Source organism: Periplaneta americana, chromosome 15 (assembly GCF_040183065.1).
Source record: "Periplaneta americana isolate PAMFEO1 chromosome 15, P.americana_PAMFEO1_priV1, whole genome shotgun sequence".
Taxonomy (NCBI): domain Eukaryota; kingdom Metazoa; phylum Arthropoda; class Insecta; order Blattodea; family Blattidae; genus Periplaneta; species Periplaneta americana.
The window spans coordinates 141855791-141879566 of record NC_091131.1 but is presented as its reverse complement, the minus strand read 5'-3'; the positions used below and the strand labels follow the sequence as shown (position 1 = coordinate 141879566).

General features: G+C 35.5%; 1 protein-coding gene across 1 annotated transcript in view; it reads right to left on the bottom strand.

The window, feature by feature from the left end:
- LOC138715415 (putative E3 ubiquitin-protein ligase UBR7) overlaps positions 1-23010 on the bottom strand; it is a 106174-nt gene extending 83164 nt beyond the window's left edge. The window contains exons 1-2 of the mRNA XM_069848279.1: positions 22521-23010; positions 22055-22197 (exon numbers count right to left, since the gene is read on the bottom strand). Of these exons, the coding sequence (XP_069704380.1) occupies positions 22055-22197; positions 22521-22688 (311 nt within the window). The 5' untranslated portion in view covers positions 22689-23010. The remainder of the gene's footprint in view (positions 1-22054; positions 22198-22520) is intronic.
- Positions 23011-23776: the final 766 nt, after the last annotated feature.

Genomic DNA, 23776 nt, shown 5'->3' with positions numbered 1-23776 from the left:
ATTTTTACTCCATATGTGCTGTATTTTTGGTCCAGGGAAAATATTCGTCTTTACGACAGAATTCGTAAAAATACTATTATGTTCTGTTGACAAAAAGTGTATAAACTTAGAGTATTTCATGCAGATCAAATAAAGTTTAAATAATCAAATAATACAATATTGCGACAGACTATTAAGTTTTCTGTGCGTAAGGATCTATTTTAATCCTACCTCAGTCTTCGATTCACTCAGGAGTTACCATAATGGCATATAGCATTACATCCGTCTACAGAAACTACACTTTCAAATGGTGAAAGAATGATCCAAATAGTTAAGTAGCTTCTGAGATTATTTCATACAAACATACAAACATTGTCTGTATATTAATATTGATAAACATGTATATATTTCCATCACTGAATACAATAAAACTATAACAGTATCAGGGATGGCCAGTCCTTAGGGGCCACCGGGGCCATGCCTCACCAATATTTTGTCCCCCATAATTTTTCTTTTCACATTTAAAATACGTATTTTGTTCAGGACAATGTACTGGATTCATAATTGTTTCAGTAAATTTCGTCACATTACACGATGTGTGTCGATAAAACGTCAAAGACTGTATAAAACTAAATATTGAGAGCTTGGGCCCGTATCAAAGGGCGCCACAACTTGAGTCGCTTTAGTGCTCAACTGCATGCAATGTCGCATTCCTTACTGACGGAAATTCACGAAGTGTTACGAAGTTACTATTACGAGTATATATTTCGTTGGGGCCCGTCCTAGCTGGCCTGCCTGATGGACGAAAGCAAGTGTCGCAGATACTTGTTCTGTGAACAACGGCACAGCTACCATCTGAGCGAGTTTCTACAGCAAAGTCCACAACCTTTCAATTTAGAAAATAAACTCATAGCTCAAGCATATGATGGTGCTGCAGTAATGAGTGGAAACCAGGGTGGGGTCCAGACTTTGATACAGAAAACATTTCCTTATGCGAAATATGTTCACTGCTACGCCCACCAACTTAATTTAGTTATAAAAAATACATGTTCATAACGCATTAAATCAGTGAAGTTGTTTTTGCAAATATTACTGGATTCATAACATTCTTCTCCACTTCACCTAACACAGTGACCTACTGCAATCTGTGTGCAGTAAGCGCATAGCAACCATTTCAGCAATATGATGGAACTTGCAGTCCCGAGTTGTATCCTCCTCCATTAAGAGAAATAAAGCGGGGCTATTGAAATGCTTTGAAAGGAATGAAGAGGGAGACGACTCGAATAGGATGATATAACAGTGAGAGAAGCTTTTGGCCTAAAACTAAATAATAATGAATTTTTGTGTTTTTAAATTTCTTTTATGACTTGATGAAACATGTTGATATATTATACAGTATAATACAGATGCAAACTGCAAATAGATTGAGAATATCTGACGCATTAAAACAATTTGAGTCAGCTGTAATGGAAATAAGAGATAACAGATATGAAATAAATGTCGATGATGAAGAAGAACGTTCGTTTCCTCCAAGAAAAAGGCTGAAACTCAGTAGGCAAGTAAATCTGTCAGCAGATGCCAAAGAAATATTATGTGATATCATTATCAACCAATTCAATTGACGTTTCCTGCAATCACATATATTTGGCAGCTTTAATATACTTGATCCAAAGAAATTTGCTTCATACAGAGATAAGTTCCCCACCGACCGGGCTAATATTTTCGTAAAAAATTACAGTTCTTTAATTTCGAAAGAAAAATCTATTAATGAACTATCAGTGATCTATCGAAATGATACATTTAAAGGCATTTCCTCTGTGTGTGATTTGTTCAATTTTTTTAATGGATTATTACTCCTAAGAAGATTCATTCTCTGAAGTGGGAAAAGCCCTTTGAATCACACTAACACCACTTGTTTCAACAGCTGAGTCAGAACAGAGTTTCGGCACTTTAAACAGGATAAAAACATTTCTCAGAAACACCATGGGTCAAGATAGGCTGAATTCGTTGGCTTTCTGTTCTGTTCTTAAGGAGCATCTCCATCAAATCCCGAACTTAAGAACAGGGTCATGAGAAAAGTTTGCCAGAAAGAAGGACAGACGAGCACATCTTCTTTATAAATAATTCTGCAAATTGGTGAGTTTAATGTTGAATTTGCGTTATTATGTAGGTGGTAGTTTGTTGTATTATTTTAAGTAGAAACAATTAATTAAAATGAAATAAAAATCTTGGTGCATTATTTAATGCATATAATAACATTTGTGAAATATCTGGCCCCACCAACAAAAATGATCATGAGCCGCCACTGATCAGTATAGAAATAGTGTTAAGAATATCTTCAGTTTATTGCGCAAGGCCTTCTTAAATAGACGCAGTCATTTGTTTTCATTTCATTATAGCCGGCACTAATAAAACGCATTGTTATTTTAAAACTCGTATATCTCATTAAATATCAGTCGTATCAAAATTTTGTATACAATAAAACTTATCAGAAACAGTTTTTAAAGAAACGTTTATGTAACTTTCTCATAAAAATCAACAATAAGCGAGATATTTCGATTTAATTCAGGCCTCCTTTTAAATGCAGTAGAACATCAACTATCCATGGAAATGAAGGGGGTGGACTAAACGGTTAATCGAAAAAATCGGATAATCCGTACCATAAAAAATGTTCATAAGTCAAGTGCAAAGTACTTAGGGCCGTATTCATAGACATTCTTAGCACGGGCTTCCAGTGGATGATCAGTGAACTAACATTTTTCGTATTCATAAACCAGTCTTAGCGACATATGATATGAATCCTGTTCAAGTAACCAGTTGATAGCTGGGGTTAGTTTAGCATGCTTGTAGCGTGGGCTAGCGAAATGTCTATGAATAGCACCCTTACAGTTTCGTAATTTGAAGCTCCTGCCATACTGCAACCACTGACATCTTCATACTACACACTACACTATATAACATTATGCTGGCTATAACTAATAAACACAATGAAGTATGTAGAGTAATATGCAACTAAAAATGCAAGAAAATTGGATTTATTTACACAATCTACATATTCTTATAACCTGTGTTGAGAACAAGTCAGTTACTTTTCTTTGGATTTCGATTTATTTAACTTTCTCCTTATGACCATTCTTAATTTTCTGATGGTAAGGATATCAGGAAATTAAGTATTAACTTCATGCTCCAAAAATTCCAGTAAAGCTACTTGTAGTGGCACACGTCTTTTTTCTATCACCTTCCCCCTGTTACCTCCTATTCCCTATCAGAGTCTGAGTTATTTTCCACATCGCACTGGTTACTAGCACTAGCAACGATGTCATCACTTTTTAGTTCATATCCTGGCAACGCAGTATCAATATTGAGCCACTGCTGCATGTTTTCATCCACATCAGCAAATTCGTTGTTGTGTCTGATTATCTCACAAAGGGACTACGAACTTATCTGAGTTCGGTTTCTTCACTGTCGGATGTGAGATTTTCACTGACTAACTCTTCAACATTGTTATTCAATTTCTCCATGACCGAATTATGTTCTGATTTGATATCATACCCCAAGCCTTAGCTGCTAGATATATTGTCTCCTTTATATTGAAGACTTTCGTCAAGAAATCTGTCATTGTCTGTTCTGCAAGCAGTAGACTCAACAGTTCCCTTCTATAATGATGCTTCATTGTAACAATTACCTCCTGATCATAGGGTGGAGAAGTGATGTAGTGTTAGGTGGCAGGAAAAAAGCAAAAACGTTCCCATTACGAGATTTGAGTTCTGTTTCATTGGGATGGGAGGAAGCATTATCAATGAAAAGAACCGCTTTTACGGGCAATCCTACTGATTTCAGAAAAGCACTAACCTTGAGCACAAACTTGAAATGAAACCACAAGCTAAATGTATCTCGTGTCATCCATGCCAATTTATTGTGATAATAATCGAAGGGAAAATGCTTAATTTCCGTACCTTTGAATGATCGTAGATGTTTTGCCTTGCCTATACACAAAAATTTCATTTTATGTTATCCACATGCATTTGCACAACACATCAGTGTCACTAGTTTCTTACTTGACTGGTGTCCAAGAGCAGTCTTTTCTAATGAAGCTGCAAATGTTTTGCTTGGAAGACATTTCCAGTACAGTCAGTCTCATCCAGGTTATAAATTTGGTCGGGCACGAAATCATACCTGTCAATAACACATTTGAACTCATTCTTAAACTGTTTTGCAGCATCTGTATCAGCACTAAGTTTTTCTCCCACTAGAGAAAGTTCGCGAATTCCATGGCGAGATGTAAACTTGTTAACCATCCATTTGATGCCGTGAATGGTTGACTTAAACACAATTTCTCATAAAAAATTTGCGCCTGTTTCATTAAAATTGCCCCACTAATTGGCACACCTTCAGCTCTTTTTAGTTGGAACCAGTTAGACAGAACTTCATCTAAGGTTATGAATGTGGAATCTTTCATAGTTTTAAGATTTTTTAATACAGTAATACTGTCTGAAGAAAACGCAAATTGTAGCACTTTATCCTCGTTTTTTTTTTTTGTTAAATCGCGCACAGTTGTTACGCCAGTCTTGTATTCTGATGCGAGACAAGCCACAGTTTCTCCTTTCCGAACTGCTCGATTATATGCATTTTTTTTTCCACTACTTAACACAATATGTTTTCTTTTGATGCCGCAGAAAACATTTTGCATAGAAGTTATATAGTTCGGCCACAAGAACAGTAGGGCAATGACTGAATGGTGCACTGCCTGCAATTGTGTAGAAGTTCTCTGGGTCATTCCTTTGAAAACAGGTAGTGGCTGTTGTACAAGCTGGGAAAAACATCCCCTTCCACAAGTAACTGTCTGTTGCTGGTAGTGGCAGCAGTCCTGCTACACACTGTGTAACAGTAAAGCTGGAAATAACCTTTACAGTACTTCACATCTTTTTCTGTCCGCCCAAAAAAAAAAAAAAAACACGAGAGGACAATCGGATAATCCGACGATCAGTTAATAGGGTGACGGATAATCGGGATTCTACTGTAAAGTATTTTGAACACCATATAGCCTAAAATCTAAGTTGGAACTAACTTAGTTTATATACCAATTTTCATAGAAATTGGTTCAGTCATTATCGCATGAAAAGGTAACAAACATCCAGACAGACAGAGACACAAACAAAAATGTCAAAAATGCAATTTTTGGTCACGGGATAGTTAATTATTAGAGAGAAGAATTTTAGGTCCTAAAAAGTGGTATTTTAGGCGCCTAAAATTGGCTCTTAAACTTCTTTATTTAGGCTCTGTAAAATAAAAAATAGGTTTTTTGTTAAAGAATGTCACTAATATAAAAATGTTTTTCATTCACCAATTATATTTCCATAGTTTGCTTCACAGTAGATGATCAGCATCTATTGTGGCTATTGTGTCGCTCACTCCTGTACTTACAAATGGTGAGAAAAAAGGAAGGGGTTGTTATCTGTCTTGGAATATAAGAGAACAACCCAGCAAGTTTGTGTTAAATTGCTGACAGACAGAGGAAGATATAATAATAATAATAATAATAATAATAATAATAATAATAATAATAATAATAATAATAATGCGAACAAGAAAAATTGAACACAAAATAAAATATAATCTAGCTAAAGCTCAGTTAAGAAAACAATTATTAGAAGCAAAACAAACTAGCTGGCAGCAATTTGTTGGTTCTTTAAATCCAAACACCCCATCCTCAACTGTGTGGAAAAGATTTAAGGCAATTGAAGGTAAAGGATATGAACCTATCACTCATCTTCGAGATAATAATGGCATCATAATAACGAACAACAAAAAAAAAAAGCTGAGCGTCTAAATTCATATCACGCCCAAAAATCAAGTAATGTTTCTACTTGGCCGAATTATCTGACAAAAGAAGAGTAGTATTTTACATGTAATTACGAACTTATTTTCCATCATAATGATATTGCTGACTCTCCAATCACAATCGATTAACAACAATTGGCCCTCTCGAACTTACATGATTCTGCTACGGGTGAAGATGAAATCTACAGTATGCTAATAAATACTTCACTTGGGCTTCAGAGAAGAAATCCTTAAATTATTTAATGACATTTGGAAAACAGGATTTTATCCTAAAAATTGGAAAAATGGAACAATAATCCCAATCCTGAAACCTTGTAAAGATAAATTGGACCCCAAAGCATACCGACCAATCTCAATAACTTGTCTTTCGAAATTATTAGAATGTATTATACAAAGAAGACTAACTTGGAGAATTGAACATTTCAAACTACTTAGTCAATTTCAATTTGGTTTTAGACCATCACGTGGCACAACTGAAGCATTATTATATATGACTCAAGATATATATTCCAGAGTCATTAATGGAAAAACTACTATAGCCGTTATGATAGATTTTGAAAGTCATTTTGACACTGTTCCTCATAAATCCATACAATTGCAATGCATGAAAATTGGACTGAAAGGCAGAATACTAAAATTCTTACATTTTTTTCTTACTGAGAGAATAATTCAAACTTCAATAATCAATCATTTATCGTCTTCTGAAAGGATCACCAGTGGTATACTGCAAGAATCTGTACTTAGTCCAACACTCTTCAATATCATGTTACATAGCCTACCTGATGTCATTCCTTCTGACGTCAAAATATGTATTTATGCTGATGTTTTAATATGGGCTACCAATAAAGACCCAGACAGAGCATTAAAATCTATTCAAATAGCCATAAATAATATAAACACTTGGGCAAGTAAATGGAAATTATCTATATAGCACTCAAAAACCGAATACACTGTATTTACAAGAAGATATAGTCTGAAAAACTATAAATTTCCCATTTTCATCAACAATCTGCAAATCCCATATAATCCAACTCCAAAAGTTCTCGGCATTATTTTTGATGAAAAGCTCCTGTGGCACACACATATCAATCATATTATTACACGATGTGTGCCTACACTTACTCTTTTAAAAATTGTTGCAAACAAAAAATGGGGATCTGATATCATAACAATGAGATCGTTTTATATAGCTTATATAAGATCCAAACTATAAAATAGGTCTGAAGTTTGGGGTGGTACATCAAAGCACACCTGAAGAAAATTACTAAATTCCAAAATGCTGCATTAAAACTGTGTCTGGGAGTGCCTAAAACTACTTCAACATATGCAATAGAAATTGAATGTAATGTCCAACCTGTTTGGTCATATATACGTGAGAAAATTCTTAAAATTCACCTTAAGCTTCATTCTTCATCAAGATGTTGTATGTTTTTTTCAAATAACAGGTCACAACTTCAGCAAGTTTTATAATATATAAATGGAAGATGTTCCTTTAAATGTAATTTGTTTAACGATGGAACAAAATTTAGTTGTCAATGAAACTACATCATGGATGTGGAAAAGACCAAAGTGTTATATTAATATCCTGGCGATTATACTAAGAATGATGCACCACATGTTTTAAAATCTAGTGCCATGAAACTAATCTGTAGCAAATATGAAAATTTTCTTCATATCTATACTGATGGGTCACGGAATCCTGAAGATGGACTTTCAGGTGGAGGGTATTACATCCCAAAGTATAACGAGAAATATTATATATCATGTTCATCCCCCTCTAGTCTCGAAACAGAACTACTGGCCATAGAGGCAGCTCTTTTACATGTCTCTACCTTATCTGATATACTTGTGTGCATTTTCAGTGACTCGATGGGAGTTATTCTAAATATCATGAAATATACTCCAACTTCCTATGCACAAATTACAATCTCTATACAAAAAATATTAAATAAACTAAATCTTCAAAAAGAAATAGTATTCCAATGGATACCTAGTCACTGCGGCATTACTGGAAATGAGATTGTAGATAATATTGCTAAACAGGCAACATCTTTGGGGCCCAAACCTATGCAAATAACTTCTTTAACCAGCACATATTCTGCAGTTAATTATCATTTAACAAATTTATGGGTCGAATTATAGCTTTCTTCTGATAAATGCCAAGTACTTCAAAACATTCAAAAGAAACCTAATGATTTACAAATGTTCTGCAACATTCCCAGACACATACAAACTTTCTTGGCAAGCGCCAGGACAGGCCGTATTGTCACTCTGAAGTATCTTCACTGCTATAATCTTTTTGACTCTAGTAGTTGTTGCTGGTGCAACAATAACGAAGAAGATTTGGAACATATCCTCTTAAACTGCCCTATCACAAGCATCCATAGAACTAATCTAAAATCTGCAATCCCTGTAACCTTGGACAATTCTCTCCAGTACATATTGAATACACCTCATCTTTGGAATGTGGCTGCTGAAATATACAACAAGCATCGTGCTTTTTACCCATCATTTGTAAGAAGAGGAAATTCATAGTGAAACATAGTGGAACACATGTTGTCAGCAAATGGCTGAATACACTACGAAGAATGATTGATGATGATAATAATAATAATAATAATAATAATAATAATAACAATAATAATAATAATAATTTGTCCCATAGGAGTTCTTTTACATGCCAGTAAAACTACTGACATGAGCCTGTTGCATTTAAGCACACTTAAATGCCATTGACCTGGCCAGGATCGAACCCGCAACTTCGAGCACAAGGCCAGCGCTATACCAACTACACCACCCAGGCTGACTAAAAATTGGAATTTTAGGATTGAAAGATTCTAAGAATGAGAAGGGGTGGCCCAGAGGTACTTCTCTATTGTGTTGTTCACTGCTAGGAAGAAGTTATCACATGGTACAGAATGTTAAGAAAAACAATGAACAGTTACAAAAAATGATGCAAAAATTAAAAAACTTAAAAATAGGCACTAACATCGAAATAGGCATTTTTAGGCACTATAAAAACCCCTTTATTTATACCTATATTTTCATGAAAAATGTAAGTATTAAATCTCAAGCCTATATGTATCAAGGAAAAAAAAAATAGAATTTTGTCTAAATTCCGCTATTAATTATACATGTTAACACCAATTGTTTTTGAAAATGCGAAAATTACCAGAAAAATGTTGGTTACAAATTTATTATTATAGTAAGATCCTCGTATTCAGCACCCAAATAACTGGCAATACCAAAACAATGGCACTTTTGCCTAGGGGAAAAAAAATAATCATTTATGTAAAAGGAAAGAGTCGGATGAAGAGGTGCGCGGTTTCCGTTGATTGCACATGCAACATATTGTGTTTACTCTTGACACTGTTTACGCGTGAAAACACAGACAGAAAACCCTGTTATGTCCCTGTGATAGATTGGGTAGTGTCGATAAGTTGCCGCTTGGGTGTTACAAACAATGCACAGAGACAATGTCTTTAAATTTATCACTTGAACTCGCCCATTTCGAGGAGTATTGGATGAATCTAAATACGTAAGTGTGAAAATCTCTGTTCCTATAGCATGTAAAAGTTTCATTTGTGTGATAGGTAGCATCATGACTACTACCACTAAGCACAAGAGGAATGTCCTCACACTGAAGCAAAAGCTTGCATTACTCGAGAAAATAAAGAGGAGTTAGTAGATCCAAATTAATAGACGAATATAAAGTTGGAAGTTCAACTTTGAAAGAAGTGACTTATAAGCATTGGTAGTGCCCATTGTGCAACTCAAACCAAAAAATGGATTCGGAACACCTCAAAATCTGTGCTTCAGTGGCTGGCTATGATAATATCTTTGAAAAATATTGGAGTGCAAGAGGTCAAATGACTTTATTGTCAAACACCTGGCATTAGAAAACAACAACATAAGAATTGGTAGTTTATTTTTTGTGACAAAAAATCTGGCGGTCCCATGTGACCTCCATTGTCCCTACCAAGAAATTTTACGATGAGATCAGCGGTCCTGCCTAGCATTCCATAGAAACACCTGTGCATCTGGAGGAAATTAATTAATTTTGATTACTCGTTTTCGCACATTTGAGCATCTCAAGTGTCTTGACTGTGACCATCCCGAAGTGATTTCTGACTGAATCATACATTGCTGTTGTAGTCATTTTGTTGCACAGTTGGCATTGCCGTTGTAGTCATTTTGTTGCACAGTTGGCATTGCTGTTGTCTTGAATTCGATCATTTCATGTAATGTCAAGCGTGGTGTCACAGTGTAATTTAGATGTGAATGCAAAATACACATCATCAAAATTTTTCAATAGTAATAACTTACTGTGACATAACATTCATTGCAGTAATAACAAACAAAATGAGTGAGCTTTCTCGACAGATTGTGCAAATGGCAAAACATACTGTATGTCTCCGGGTAAATAAGAATAAAATTATCAATAAACTAATACTAGTCTTACACATATCAAAATTTGTATATCACTTCTAAGTATTATAATAGGAACAAAGTGAATCCGAGAAAGAGAAGGAAGATTATGTATTTTTTTCAGATGATTCAATTGAAGATCCTACGTATGAAATGAGTGATAGTTCTGATGAAAGTTACAGTTCTGATAAAAGTAATACGAAAACATTATCCAGGTCTACAGAGACACTGAGGGACAGTAATGGAGTGATTACACCAGACACAAATGAAATTGCAGAGATAGGCGATATCAATTCCACAGACCACATCATGCAGAAAAATGATTCACTTCAAAATGACCCCATCAATGAGAACTTATCCCTAATCTCAAATTGAGATTTCGTACAAGGGGCTCAAGCTGACCACGGGATTGGAAGGATCCCGAAGTGAAACACTTAGATTTTGAAGTCAATGAGATTTTCGGTGTGAATCCGGCAGTTGCTGTTCTTTTAGTAGACAAGAACCCATTTGATTATTTTTCTTTATTTATTGGTGATGGTGTACTGGACCACATGGTGAATCAAACAAATATTTACGCCACACAGCATCAGGTTCTGATGTTTCTGGTTCTTCAAGACTACATTCCTAGCAACCAACAGATAGAAATGAAATGAGAAAAATTTTGGGCATAGTGAGTTACATGGGATAGTGAATATGCCATCCTTACGTCACTACTGGTCTAAAAGAACTCTCTTCAAAAGCAATATTGTGTCCTAAAGTTATGAGTAGAAACCATTTTGAGCTTTTATTGAAATTCTGGCATTTCAGTGATAACCAATTTTGTTCTGAAGGTGATCGTGTCTACAAAGTAGAACAACTTGTCAACATACTCATTGAGAAATTTCAGGTCCGGTCAAGTGTACTGTATAGACGAATCACTAATACCATTTAGAGGTCGTCTTCTCCTAAAACAATATATGCCACAGAAAGGTCACAAATATGGAGTAAAACAGTTCAAACTTTGTTGCGATGGTGGGTACACATGGAATATAAAAATTTATGCAGAAAAGGAACAAGATTCTGGCAGCTCTGTACCAACAAATGTTGTCATGAAATTATCTGAAGAACTGCTGAATATTGAAAGAACAGCTGTAACTGATAATTATTACACCAGTTTGGAACTTGCAAATAAGTTACTTGACAAGAAAACTCACCTGGTGGAAACACTAAGAGCCAACAGAAAAAGGAATCCAAGGGAGGTAATTTGTAAGAAACTGAAACGTGGCAAAATAATTGCCAAGGAAAATGATCGCAGTATTTTCATCCTAAAATGGAAAGACCGGAGAGATATATTTATGCTCTCAACGAAACACTCCAATGAAACAATAACAGTTAATAGGCATACAGGTCCAGTAGAAAACCTCTTGCTGTAAAGGATTATAACACTGGGAAAAGTTCTGTTGATATCGCAGACCAAATGACAAGTTACAATACAGCTCTAAGGAGAACACTGAAATGGTACTGGAAGGTTACTATTGAACTCATATTTGGAACAATAGTAAAGTCTCATCTTATCTACAAAATCGTCACTCAGTCGACCATGAACATTACAGAATTCAGAGAAAGAATAATAGAAGATCTGTTATTTTCAAATGAAGATCCGATTGATCAATCTGAACAGCTGCAACCATCGACATTTAGGAAAATAAAAGCACTAAATACACATTCACTTAAGGAGCATGAAGGCCAGAAAAGTCCAGATATGTATTCGTCCATGATATTTAATCCATAAACAGAAAGTCCAACAGTAGAACTGTCCAATAGACAAAAAAGTCCAAAGGCAAAATGGGCAATTATACAAAAATGTTTATTTAAAAGGTGAGCAAACGTATGAAAACGATACCACGAGAAAAAAACTCATGATGGGGATGTTTCCAAGGTGACACACAAGTGATTAACTCACAAAGCATTGTTTTTGTTGTTATGGAAATGAAAGACTCTTCCAAAATTCTTAAGGTCGTATTCATAGACGAGAGACTGAACCAAAGTTGACTTTGGAAAGTACAAAGTCACCATTTTCCTATTCACAGTTGACACTTTGACGAAAGTACACTTCAATGGCGACTTTATTTCGAAGTCACTGAAAATCTAGACTTTGACTTTCATTGGTGGACGTAAGAAAAATGGCTGATGTTTGGAAAATTGTTGAATATTCCGAGAATATTGAGGACATCCAGGAGATTATTAAAGCTACTCATGTTCCTTAGTGTATTATTATAGATTATAAATTCAAATCAAGGTACAGATTTGATAAACAGACAGTATTAAAAATATTCTCGTCATGTTTCAACTTTCATTAATGAATAATCAAAAAGGATTATCTGTTCGACCAATAAATAATACAATTTATTTCATCAGGATTTTACGCTATAGGTAAGGACTGATAGCGTAATATTGATTTTGACTATTTAATTCTATATATTATACAGTTGGATATGCAGTTAATTTATAATCCTGCGGTCATCATAATAATGTTCTCTGCATATCGATTTCAGATAATTTTTAAGTAGTTTCTCCAGATAGCCTATGCAGAGAATAACTCTGCCAACTATCAACAGCATAATATGTCTCTTTCATAGTCTGTCATTGGTGGCATCGTCTTATCTTCCATATCTTCAGAATAAAATGATTTTATAATGAAATAATTCGGGGGCTTAATGTGAAACTAACGTAACTAGAATCAAAGTTTTATTCACAAGAAAATTCTTAACAGGCAATACTATTTTAGATGAACTACACCATCATGTTCTGTAGTTACGAATTGTGTTATATACAAAACTGTTTGGAAATGAGTTATGACTTTTGTGACCAAGTAGAAGAACAAAATTATTATCAATTGGTGTAAATATCTAAAAATGTCAATTACTTACGTTAGTTTCACACTAAGCCCTCGAATAATAATAATAATAATAATAATAATAATAATAATAATAATAATAATAATAATTATTATTATTATGTAAAGCTGCAAGAATGGTTAACAATCACTTAACATGTACCGAAGTTCAATTGCTTCATTGATTTGTGACTCAAAAGATGCCTTTGATTGTGGCAATGCCTCCTATATTTCAAGTATCTATTAATTTAATTCGTTTAGAAGGCACTGATTGTGATTGCCAACAATAGAACTAGATCGTCAAATCTCGACTTACCGAAGTCAAAGTCTCAGAAGTACTGTCTATGAATAGGACTTTTAACAAAGTTAAACTTTACTACGAAAGTCGACTTTGGGAAGTCTTCATATCTGAAGTCTCGTTTATGAATACGGGCCTTAGTATTTAGTAGTAAATCTCAATGGCTGAAATTGTCTATTCACAAAAGAATAAACCCATGCTTGTTCACAGAGACAACCTCCACCATTACCATTCACATAATGTAAGCATAAGTACAATATATTGGCTACGATAGGAAGTTCTGTAATGTTTGATGTGTGAGAAATGCTGATTTAGAGAGCACCGTAATGAGAAAGGATAGAATTGGGAACAACTTAAACCCACCAAATGTTGTCGACATCCGCGTGCGCGAAGTTTTACACAGAATATGTAGACATGCACAGGCAAATCCCACATCCCACATTACCACCAGCTGCCATCGTTGGTAAGTCATATGATTTCTTATCAACAAAATAAAATACGACCTCGTGTGCCAAACAGTTTAAGGGAGCTTATCATTGAAGAGCTATATGACAAAACACTAACAGGAGAAAATTTTTTGATCTATGATGTGGGTCTTCATGATGCTGAGAGAATTTTGATATTCTCAATATTAAGAAACATAGAACATCTATCACGGAAGCACACAATTTTTAGTGATGAAGCTCAAAAGACTGTACCGAATCAATTTGTACAACTGTTCACCATACATGGATTAGTTAGAAATTTTGTATTCCCACTGGTGTTTTGCATCACAGTTCATCAAACAGAAGATACATACTCTTCAATGTATCGCAAAATCATACGTTAACAATAACTTGTGTTTTAAATCCTAATTTTTCTATCACAGATTTTGAGTTGGCGAATATTAATGCTTGTCGCACAGCTTTTCCAAATATAACTACTACTGGTTACCTGTTCAATTTTATGCAATCATCATGGAGAAACGTCGTTAATAAAGGGTTGCGTGAGGCATACTTAAATGTACATGCACCAAATTTAGGAGGTAATGGCACTTCCTTTCATTCTAATACAGGATCTGCGGTTGGTGTGGGATTCATTGTATGATAATTTTGAAGAAGAAATTATGAGTTTGTCCAATATGTGAATACTATATACAGTAGCGTGCAAATTAATCCGAACACGACATATTTTTACATTTTCTGTCATTGTTGGCCTCACAGCTGCTCATACCGCTTTAATTGACATCTGTAGTATGTGTAATTCCATTGCTGAAGGTCTGTCATTATTTTTTTTATAATATGTGACATTTTGCCTGTCGTTTTGTACTTATAAGCATTTCAGTTGTGTTGAAGACTTAATACTGCAATCCTGTGTACATTCTGTCGTCTTCACAAAAACGGTCTAAAATTATAACATTAGCAGAGCATTCTTCTATGATACAGAGGCAAATTGCTGCAGAATGTCACATCAGTTTGGCTACTGTTAATTCAATCATAAAACGTTACAGGGAGACTGGATCCATCACACCCCAGAAAAAAGGAAACTGTGGCCAGAAAAGGAAGACTTCACCTGCAGATGATCGTTTAATTGTCCGGAAAAGTAAATTAAATCCTAGACTAACTGCTGTCGACTTAACCCGCGAGTTAATGGCTACCACTGGGGCAAATATTCACGTCACAACAGTGCAGCGTAGGCTTTTGGAAGCTGGGCAAAGGGCTCATAAGCCTATTAAGAAGCAACTGCTAACCCCTGTTATGTGCAAAAAACGCTTAATGTGGGCAAAATTACATCAACACTGGACAGTGAATGACTGGAAGAATGTACTTTTTTCCGATGAGTCTCATTTCGAGGTCCACGGCCACCGTGTTTCTTACGTATATGGAAAAGATCCGAAAAAGTAACAGCAGCTCATCTCCAACAAGCACCCAAATACCCCCCTAAAGTAATGTTTTGGGGTTGTTTTATACATGAAGGGCCTGGAGCATTAATACCTATCAAGGGAATGATGAATTCTGACAAATATTTTCACTTATTGGAAACCGAATCGTACCCCAGCTGCAAAAATCATTTCCGGATGGCAGAGGTGTGTTCCAACAAGACCTGGCACCATGCCATACATCTCGAAAAACTACAGAATTCTTCAACAAGAAGAATATTCAGGTACTCCCCTGGCCAGGCAACTCACCCGACATCAACCCCATTGAGAACTTGTGGTCAATTTGCAAAAGAAGAATGCAAAAAATGGATTGTTCTACAAAGGAGAAGATGATTTCTGCCCTCATTGGTGTATGGTTTCGCGATGAAGAAATGAAGAATATTTGGGGGAAATTAGTGGAATCCATGCCAAATCGTCTCAGAGCTGTTATTAGGAATAAGGGAGGCCACATAGATTACTGAGGTATGTCTTAGATCCTTTTTTTTTTATCCCGTTTGAGTGTTTTTGCATAAGTAATTACCAGGGAACGGATTTATATGGACTAAAAATATATGAAATATGTAAATATATATGTAGTTATTTTTACCAAAATATGGAATTAAATATGGATTTTTACCAAAATATGGAATTAAATATGGACTTAAAATTATAAAAAAATGACTATGTACGTTAAATATTGGTACATTTTAATCAAACTAAACAAAAAATATAATGGACGTACCTTATCTTCCAATGTAGTTTCAACAAAACACAATTTTTATTGTCTGTTACCATAACAATAGGTTACAAACATTTCTTTCAAGTGCTGAAAAGTGAATCTTCTTCTATTGTCTCTGAGGATAGATTTATACTGACTAAAAGAGCGTTCGACGTCACAAGAAGTAACTGGTACATAATTCAATTTCACAATGTCTGCTGGGGATAAGTCCAAGTTAATCTTCACTGTTGATTCACCACTCATCACAGCAACAACCTTTTGTAGTTCTTCATATCCAGGGTTTTTTGAAAGTACAGTGTCCACCTTAGCTCTTACTGCATCTGCAACTTTACCTCTACCACGATTCAGTTGTTCCACAGTACTATTTATAATTTCAAAACTTTCAGATAGTGAAAGGTGCCTATTTTGGAGACTTTTGAGCGTTTTTATGATGCATGAAAATGTATGCTGAATGTGAGCTAAGTCATTCTTCACACTTATGTCACAGGTAACTGTTTTCGCAGTATCAATTGAGACTGCATCTTCAGAGTCCAATGCAAGGAGAACATTGTTAATAGAGTCTATATGTTCGGCATAATATTCAACTGCTTCTAGCCATGTACCCCATCTAGTTAAAATTGGCTTTGGTGGCAATGGAATTTCAGGGTACATTTCTTTCAACACGTTAACTCTACTGGGAGCTTTGAGAAATACTTTTTTCACTGATGAAATCAACAAATCTACTTTAGGGAAATTGTCTCTGACCACTTCTGCCACACGATGAAATGCATGCGCCACACAAGTAAAATGAGTCAATTTAGGATATACAACAGATAATGCTTGTCCAGCTTTGACCATATAAGGGGCAGCATCGCTAATAAAGAATAACACATTATCGTACATAATACCCTTTGGCCACAGGATACCCATAGCTTCGTTGAACAGTTTAACTATAGTTTTGTTATTGCACTTTTCTAGAACATCACAATGTAAAAGAATTCGTTCAGAATATTGTTCACTTAACAAACCGATAACTACATTACCAACAAGTCTACCTTCTTTGTCGGGAGTCTCATCAATGGAAACCCAAATTGAACTATCTTTAATTTCATCTCTTATCTTCTGTATTGTCTCATCGTAGATGGATGGAGCATACGTCTTCCTAAGTGTTGACTCATCCGGGATTGTATGTTGAGTATATTTTTCAAGGAATTCCCTGAAGACCTTATTCTTTAGTTTGTAGAGAGGAATATCAGCAGAGATGAGAGAACGGCACAGGTCGATGTTAAACTCAGATCTTACATTCGATGTTGTTGGTTGTGTTAAAAACAATTGTCTCTGCTTGGAATTTAGTTGTTTGTTGGCCTGATGTTTACTAGTTGTAATGTGTTGTTGCACCAGGAACTTTTGTGTAGATGATACTGCACACTGACACAAATTACAAAATAATATTTTATTGTCAGTTGATAAACCATCTTCTTTAAATTCTGAAATGTAACTTGTTAGTTTTGATTTTAAATTGACTGAATGACGTACTTTTGGCATATTTACCGTCTTTATAGTATGATTTACAAAACTGAACCTATGTGTACTCTGACTGGCATTTAACTGTTGAGCTGCACAACTGAAGTCTGTTAAAAATTTTAAATTAAATTAATACAGTTTTGTAACTTACTTTCCCATTGTTGATAGGACTGCTAATTTTCAAATAACTCTGATGTTAAAGGGATTACTGAACATGTGTTTAAATCTCTATTGTTGAAATGTATTTTTAAAAGTTAATGGAATTTTGTTTTGTTTTATTGTTAAACCTAATATAATATGGACTGTTTTATATGAAATATGGAAAATATATGGAAATTAACGAAAATATGTACTAAACTCTAAAATATGGAAAAATATGGAAAATAAAAGTAGGATTTTTCAACCCTACACATTGTGAAACATAAAGATAATGCAAAATATAAATTATATTAGCTTTATAAGTAAATATGTATTTACATATAAATCCTTTCCCTGGTAATTACGTTGTTCGGATTAATTTGCACGCTACTGTACATCAATGGTATGCCAGCAAGAGGAAGGAGGAGGGAGGAGGGCTGTTCTCCCTAAGTTCTCACCTGAAACATTTTTAATTACAGTGAAACCTCTCTATAACAGACACCATAGGGACTGCAAAAAGTGTGTTATGGAGAAGTGTCCGCATAAGAGAGGGTTTTAAGGAAAAAAACTTTTATAGCTAATATAAAACTACTATAGTAAGGAAATTATCAATTTATTCTCACATAAAACTATTGAATTGAATGCTGAAATCAAAATTGTAATACATGCTGTATTAAGTTTATAGTAATTACTATATGCTAGTACTGTACTCACATGAAAAACAGGAATTCCAGCTTCTATGTATATTTAACACATAAACACATTGGCACATACACTGATAACATTTGCAACACAATACAGTATTTCACATTCACTTCTTAAAAAAAAAAAAAAACTTGCAATGTTTGTTTGTTTGGTACATTTTGGTTTCACAGTAATGCTCTCATTATGTATGATTAAGTCTTGTACCATTCTCAATCCGTTTTCATCTTCCCTTGCACTATAGAACTGCTTTAACTGCTTAAGACAATCCAGCACTTCACTATATGACACTATTTGTGGAACATCACTGTCGTTGACAATTTCTATATCACCACCATCATCATCATCGTCGTCATCACTGTCATGGTTGTCATCGTCATCATTTTCATTTTCCTGCATGGACTGAAGGATCATTTTTTCATCTTCACTAGAACATTCGGTTAGAATATCCAGATCGATACAAACATAATCATTCACACCGATGGTGTATCCTGCACTACTTATGAGGTTCTATGTGGTGTCCATTTCGTCAGAAATATCTGACTCCACATTCATTTCACCATTACCAGCAGGGAAACCAGCTTTCCGAAAGCAACTCTGAATTGTTGTTGTTGAAACTTGTTTCCATGCATTTGTTATCCAACAAATTGCTTGGAAAACATTCAGTTCTTTTGTAAGACTTTGCAGTGACGTTCCATCTTCATCAAGTCTTGAAACAATGTGCTTCAATACTAACTGTCTGTATTTCACTGTAAAGTTTTGGATCACTCCTGGTCTAATGGTTGAGAGAAGGATGTGACATTGGGTGGAAAAACATGACCTTGACATTTTTTAATTTGATTTCTGGATGTGAAGTGGCGTTATCCAGAAACAGCAACACTTTTCTATTTTGACGCATCATTTTCCTGTCCAATTGTTCCCGCCATTCTGTCATTATCTCTCTAGTCATCAATGCTTTTCTGTTTGGTTTCCAATCCACACCGAACTTCGTTACATCCGTGTTCTTAAAACAATGTGGTTTTAATGACTTGCCTATGACGAGGGGTTTCTCACATTCTCCACTCATACTTTCGCATAACAGTACGATTAGTCATTCCTTAGCCACTTTACCTCCAGCACAGGATTGCCCTTTGAAACACATAGTTTTATCGGGTAAAGCATGAAAGAACAACCCTGTCTCATCAGCATTAAAAATATTCTCAGGAGAATAACCACTGATGAGTGAAGGCAACTTTTTCTCCCAGTTTGTAACAGTCTCCATATCAACACTAGAAGATTCTCCACAAATAGACCTGAATTTAATGTCATGACGCTTTCTAAATTTTTCAAGCCAGCCATTAGAAGCTTTGAATTCGGAATCACCCAATTCAGCTGCAAATTCTAAAGCTTTGGCTTGAATCATTGGTCCCGATACAGGAACATTTTAACTTCTGATTCTGCTGAACCACTCTATGACAGCCTTGTTAATAAGGGCACTACTCCCACTTCGAAACTGTCGGATGCACTGCTCATTACCATTAAGGTGCTAATCCCTGAGAAGCTCGTCTTGTTTCTTCACAATTTCTCTTGCCTGTGTTTTTCCTATCTTGAACACTTCTGATAGTTTTCTTACTCGCACTTTTAATGTCTATGATAGTCGATCATGTCTACCTTTTCTTTTAACGTTAAAGATTTACGCGGAGCCATCACAAACACATGCTTGCCAGTTTGTTTGTTACTGCAGACTATAAATACAGAGACAAGGGATTTTTCAACCACTAGTGTGACCTTGGCAGACTCTGTTTATTCCTATTGAGATCGGTTTTCACCAACTTTACAAGACAGAGAGAGTCAAATATTTTTGTCTCTCTTTACTAGAAAAATACGATACCTTTGTCAAGTTACTGTATTTCTCATACATAATAGCAGTCGGTCCCGTTAGGTTTGCGGACTATGAGAGGGGTGAGAGTCAAGCCTCCCGAGAAGCCTGAGTGAAAGTATCATGGTACAGGCTGCTTCAAAAATACGTTTACGCATAATATGTTATGTTCCAATGTACATTTATTCCAATATTTTTTAAGCAGTGTCCGTTAAGAGAGGTTTTGATCGTCATTTTTGGTACATATTTTGTGTCTGTGTCCGTAATAGAGAGTGTCCGTCTTAAAGAGGTTAATTAATGTGGGGTTTTGATATACTGACCTACAGACTGATAAAGTCGTCCGTTAAGAAGAGGTGTCCGCTATAAGGAGGTGTCCGTTTAGGTGGTTTCACTGTAGTATTAAATGGTCGCCAACAAACGAACGAACAACGTAGTGGAGGGATTCCACTCTCAGTTTCAAAGATTAGTTATATCTCACCATGTAAATATATGGCGATTTATAGAACTTTTAAAACAACAGCAATTATTAGGGGACATGAAAATATTAAACACCCACTGATCAGAAAATAACTTCACAATCAACAAGTGGAAAACCTTGTAATCAAATACCAGCAATTCAAAGACGAGAATGACATACCTCACTACTTAAGAACAATTTCTTTTCGCCTAAAATTTCATTCTGACCCACAACCTGAAGATGATGATGATCATCATTATCATCAAGGTGAAATTTAATGTATTTCTTTAGTGCCTTGTTACAATTCTGAATAAATTAACTGAGCTAATTTAAATATAGTTACCATAACACTTTTTTAATCACTGTTCATTAATAATAATATCTTTCAATAAGTCTGGACATTTTGCACAACTTCGTTCCAAGTGTACATTTTAAGCATTGGATCATATTCAATTAAGTATTGGACCTTTTCAGATCTGGCCCATGACCAGTTTCGACATTTTAATTTTGGACTTTATTTAGGCCTAATTAGAAATTTTCTGAGCTTGGACATTTTACATAAATGGACGTTACCACATTATGGACATTTCACTATTGGACCAAGTATCCGCTAACCTATATTGGTGGTCCGTCACAGGCTAGCAGTATGCTCACTTAGGTCGTACTCTTTATAAACACTAGCAGAAGGAGGGGAGGAAGCTATATACACGCGGGGTCTGAAATCCCCATGTCTGGTCTAGATCATAATAGAACGACTGAAAAAATACATTTCACTCCAGAATTAAAAGAATGTAGGCCACATTATGCAACAAGCCTAACACAGTAATCAATGAGGAACATATGACGAGAACAACAGAATCTAATAAATGTTAGAATCATGTGAGCGAATGGAGATGATACAAATGCTTTGAGCGTTCAAATTAGAACATCACGGCATAATGGTCTGGTTTGGTACGTTTCTGTATGTATTTAAAGGAGGGTGAAGCCCTTCAAGACTTATTCAAGTAAACAGAGCGATCATACTGAGCTACATAATGATGTAATTAGGCCTACAAATGTCTTATATGTATATCCACATTTCATCCCAACTTAACCTCATTACAGTGGCAATCTGGTTGCTTTAATACAAATTTAGACCTAAATAATTTCCAAGGAAAGATTGCTCTGCTGCCTTCATGACCAAACCTAATCTAAACGAAACTAAAGATACCTAACCAGGCTTAATTAGGACCTGGTTGAGTTAACATTATGTTTGATTCTAATTTCGCAAGTGTATCAATGAATATGGGGAATCCAAACAATGACTTCGTCTTCATGAACACATTTTGAGAACACCTACCTCTTTGTGTACAATTCAACCAATTCATGACCTTCGTGACAATGATAGCTGCATGCCAGACAAACACCACCGGGCTTCAGACCATCATCTGCCAAGGGTATGCACGTCATGCACGCATACAATGCTTGTCTCTTCACATAGCCCTACAGAAAGAAAATATATCTTCCAATTCCAATTATACAACTATACAAATTGTACTTTAAAACCCCATTTAAGCCTACTTCTTAGTTAACACAAGACTAAAGAATCGCCTCAAGGTTGAATATAAAATTATTTTTACAATGAAAATCTACAGCAAAGTCTATGTATCGTAAAAATGAACTACTGCATATACTTCAAACATAATTATTAAATATGATTCAACATGAACAAGTATGGACCAATAAAATAAACCCTGAGATCATTTTATGCCAACACAGCCATTTTAATAACGTAAGTTATATACGTATTATAATAAAAAGGTTACCCGTGAGTATGTACAATTCTGATCATCCGAAGCTCCTAGAACAGCTTTAGCATCATCTTCTAATTCCTCTTCTTCTTTTAGGACATCCACCATCGTAATAACATTTGTCTCTTCTGCACATTCTTCTTTAGGTGCAAAAGTGAACGCTGAGGTTGATCTTTCCGCCATTTTTCACCAATTTGACACTTGTAATCATATGCAAGGCGGGAAATGACTCTCTCTTTTAATTACTAAAACAGTATTATTATATGCAATATTTAAAGGAAGTCACAGTATTTACAAATTATTGTTACATTAATTGTACTTGTATGATGAAAAACAGACAGCAAAACACGACGAATTTAAAAATATATATATATTTCGTTCCAAAGACAACCAAATTCGAGCCTCGAATTTTGCTCTCACTTGTCAGTGCTGCCACCTAACATAATTTACATAATAAGAGAGAAACGCGCACAAGTAGAGCCAACTTGCGTCTATACTTGTTTTTATCATCATCATCATCATCATCATCATCATCATCATCATCCTCTTTTTTTGACGTCATATTTCCCTCCTATCGGGGATATTTTGGCGTCCTTCTGTTCACTAGTTCTCCGTATTGGTACTTGTTAACACCTAGTGTATATTACCAGCATTACTATAATTAAAATTTTATCTTACATCTCTTCATGTGCAAATTTAGTCTTTCAGGTAAAGCTCCCTGTAAAGCAGATTTGAGTAATTTCAAGGGAAAAATTGTTCCGGGGCCGGGTATCGATCCCGGGACCTCTGGTTGAACGTACCAGCGCTCTGCCAACTGAGCTACCCGGGAACTCCACCCGACACAGTCTCAAATTTTCCCTTTATATCCACACAACTCGCGTGGGCTGACGAAGCGCCAGAGACCCACATCGAGTGCACACAATCTCTGTGTGACTTGGAATTGTGGTTTTCTGTTAACGTACACAGTGACGTACATATTATGCAAATCTAGTCTTTCAGGTAAAGCTCCCTGTAATGCAGATTTGAATATTTTCAAGGGAAAAATTGTTCCGGGGCCGGGTATCGATCCCGGGACCTCTGGTTGAACGTACCAGCGCTCTGCCAACTGAGCTACCCGGGAACTCCACCCGACACAGTCTCAACTTTTCCCTTTATATGCACACAACTCGCGTGGGCTGACGAAGCGCCAGAGATCCACATCGAGTGCACACAATCTCTGCTCGAAGGCTTTTTGACAGATACATTGGGGTGATTCTCTCTGTCTAATTTGA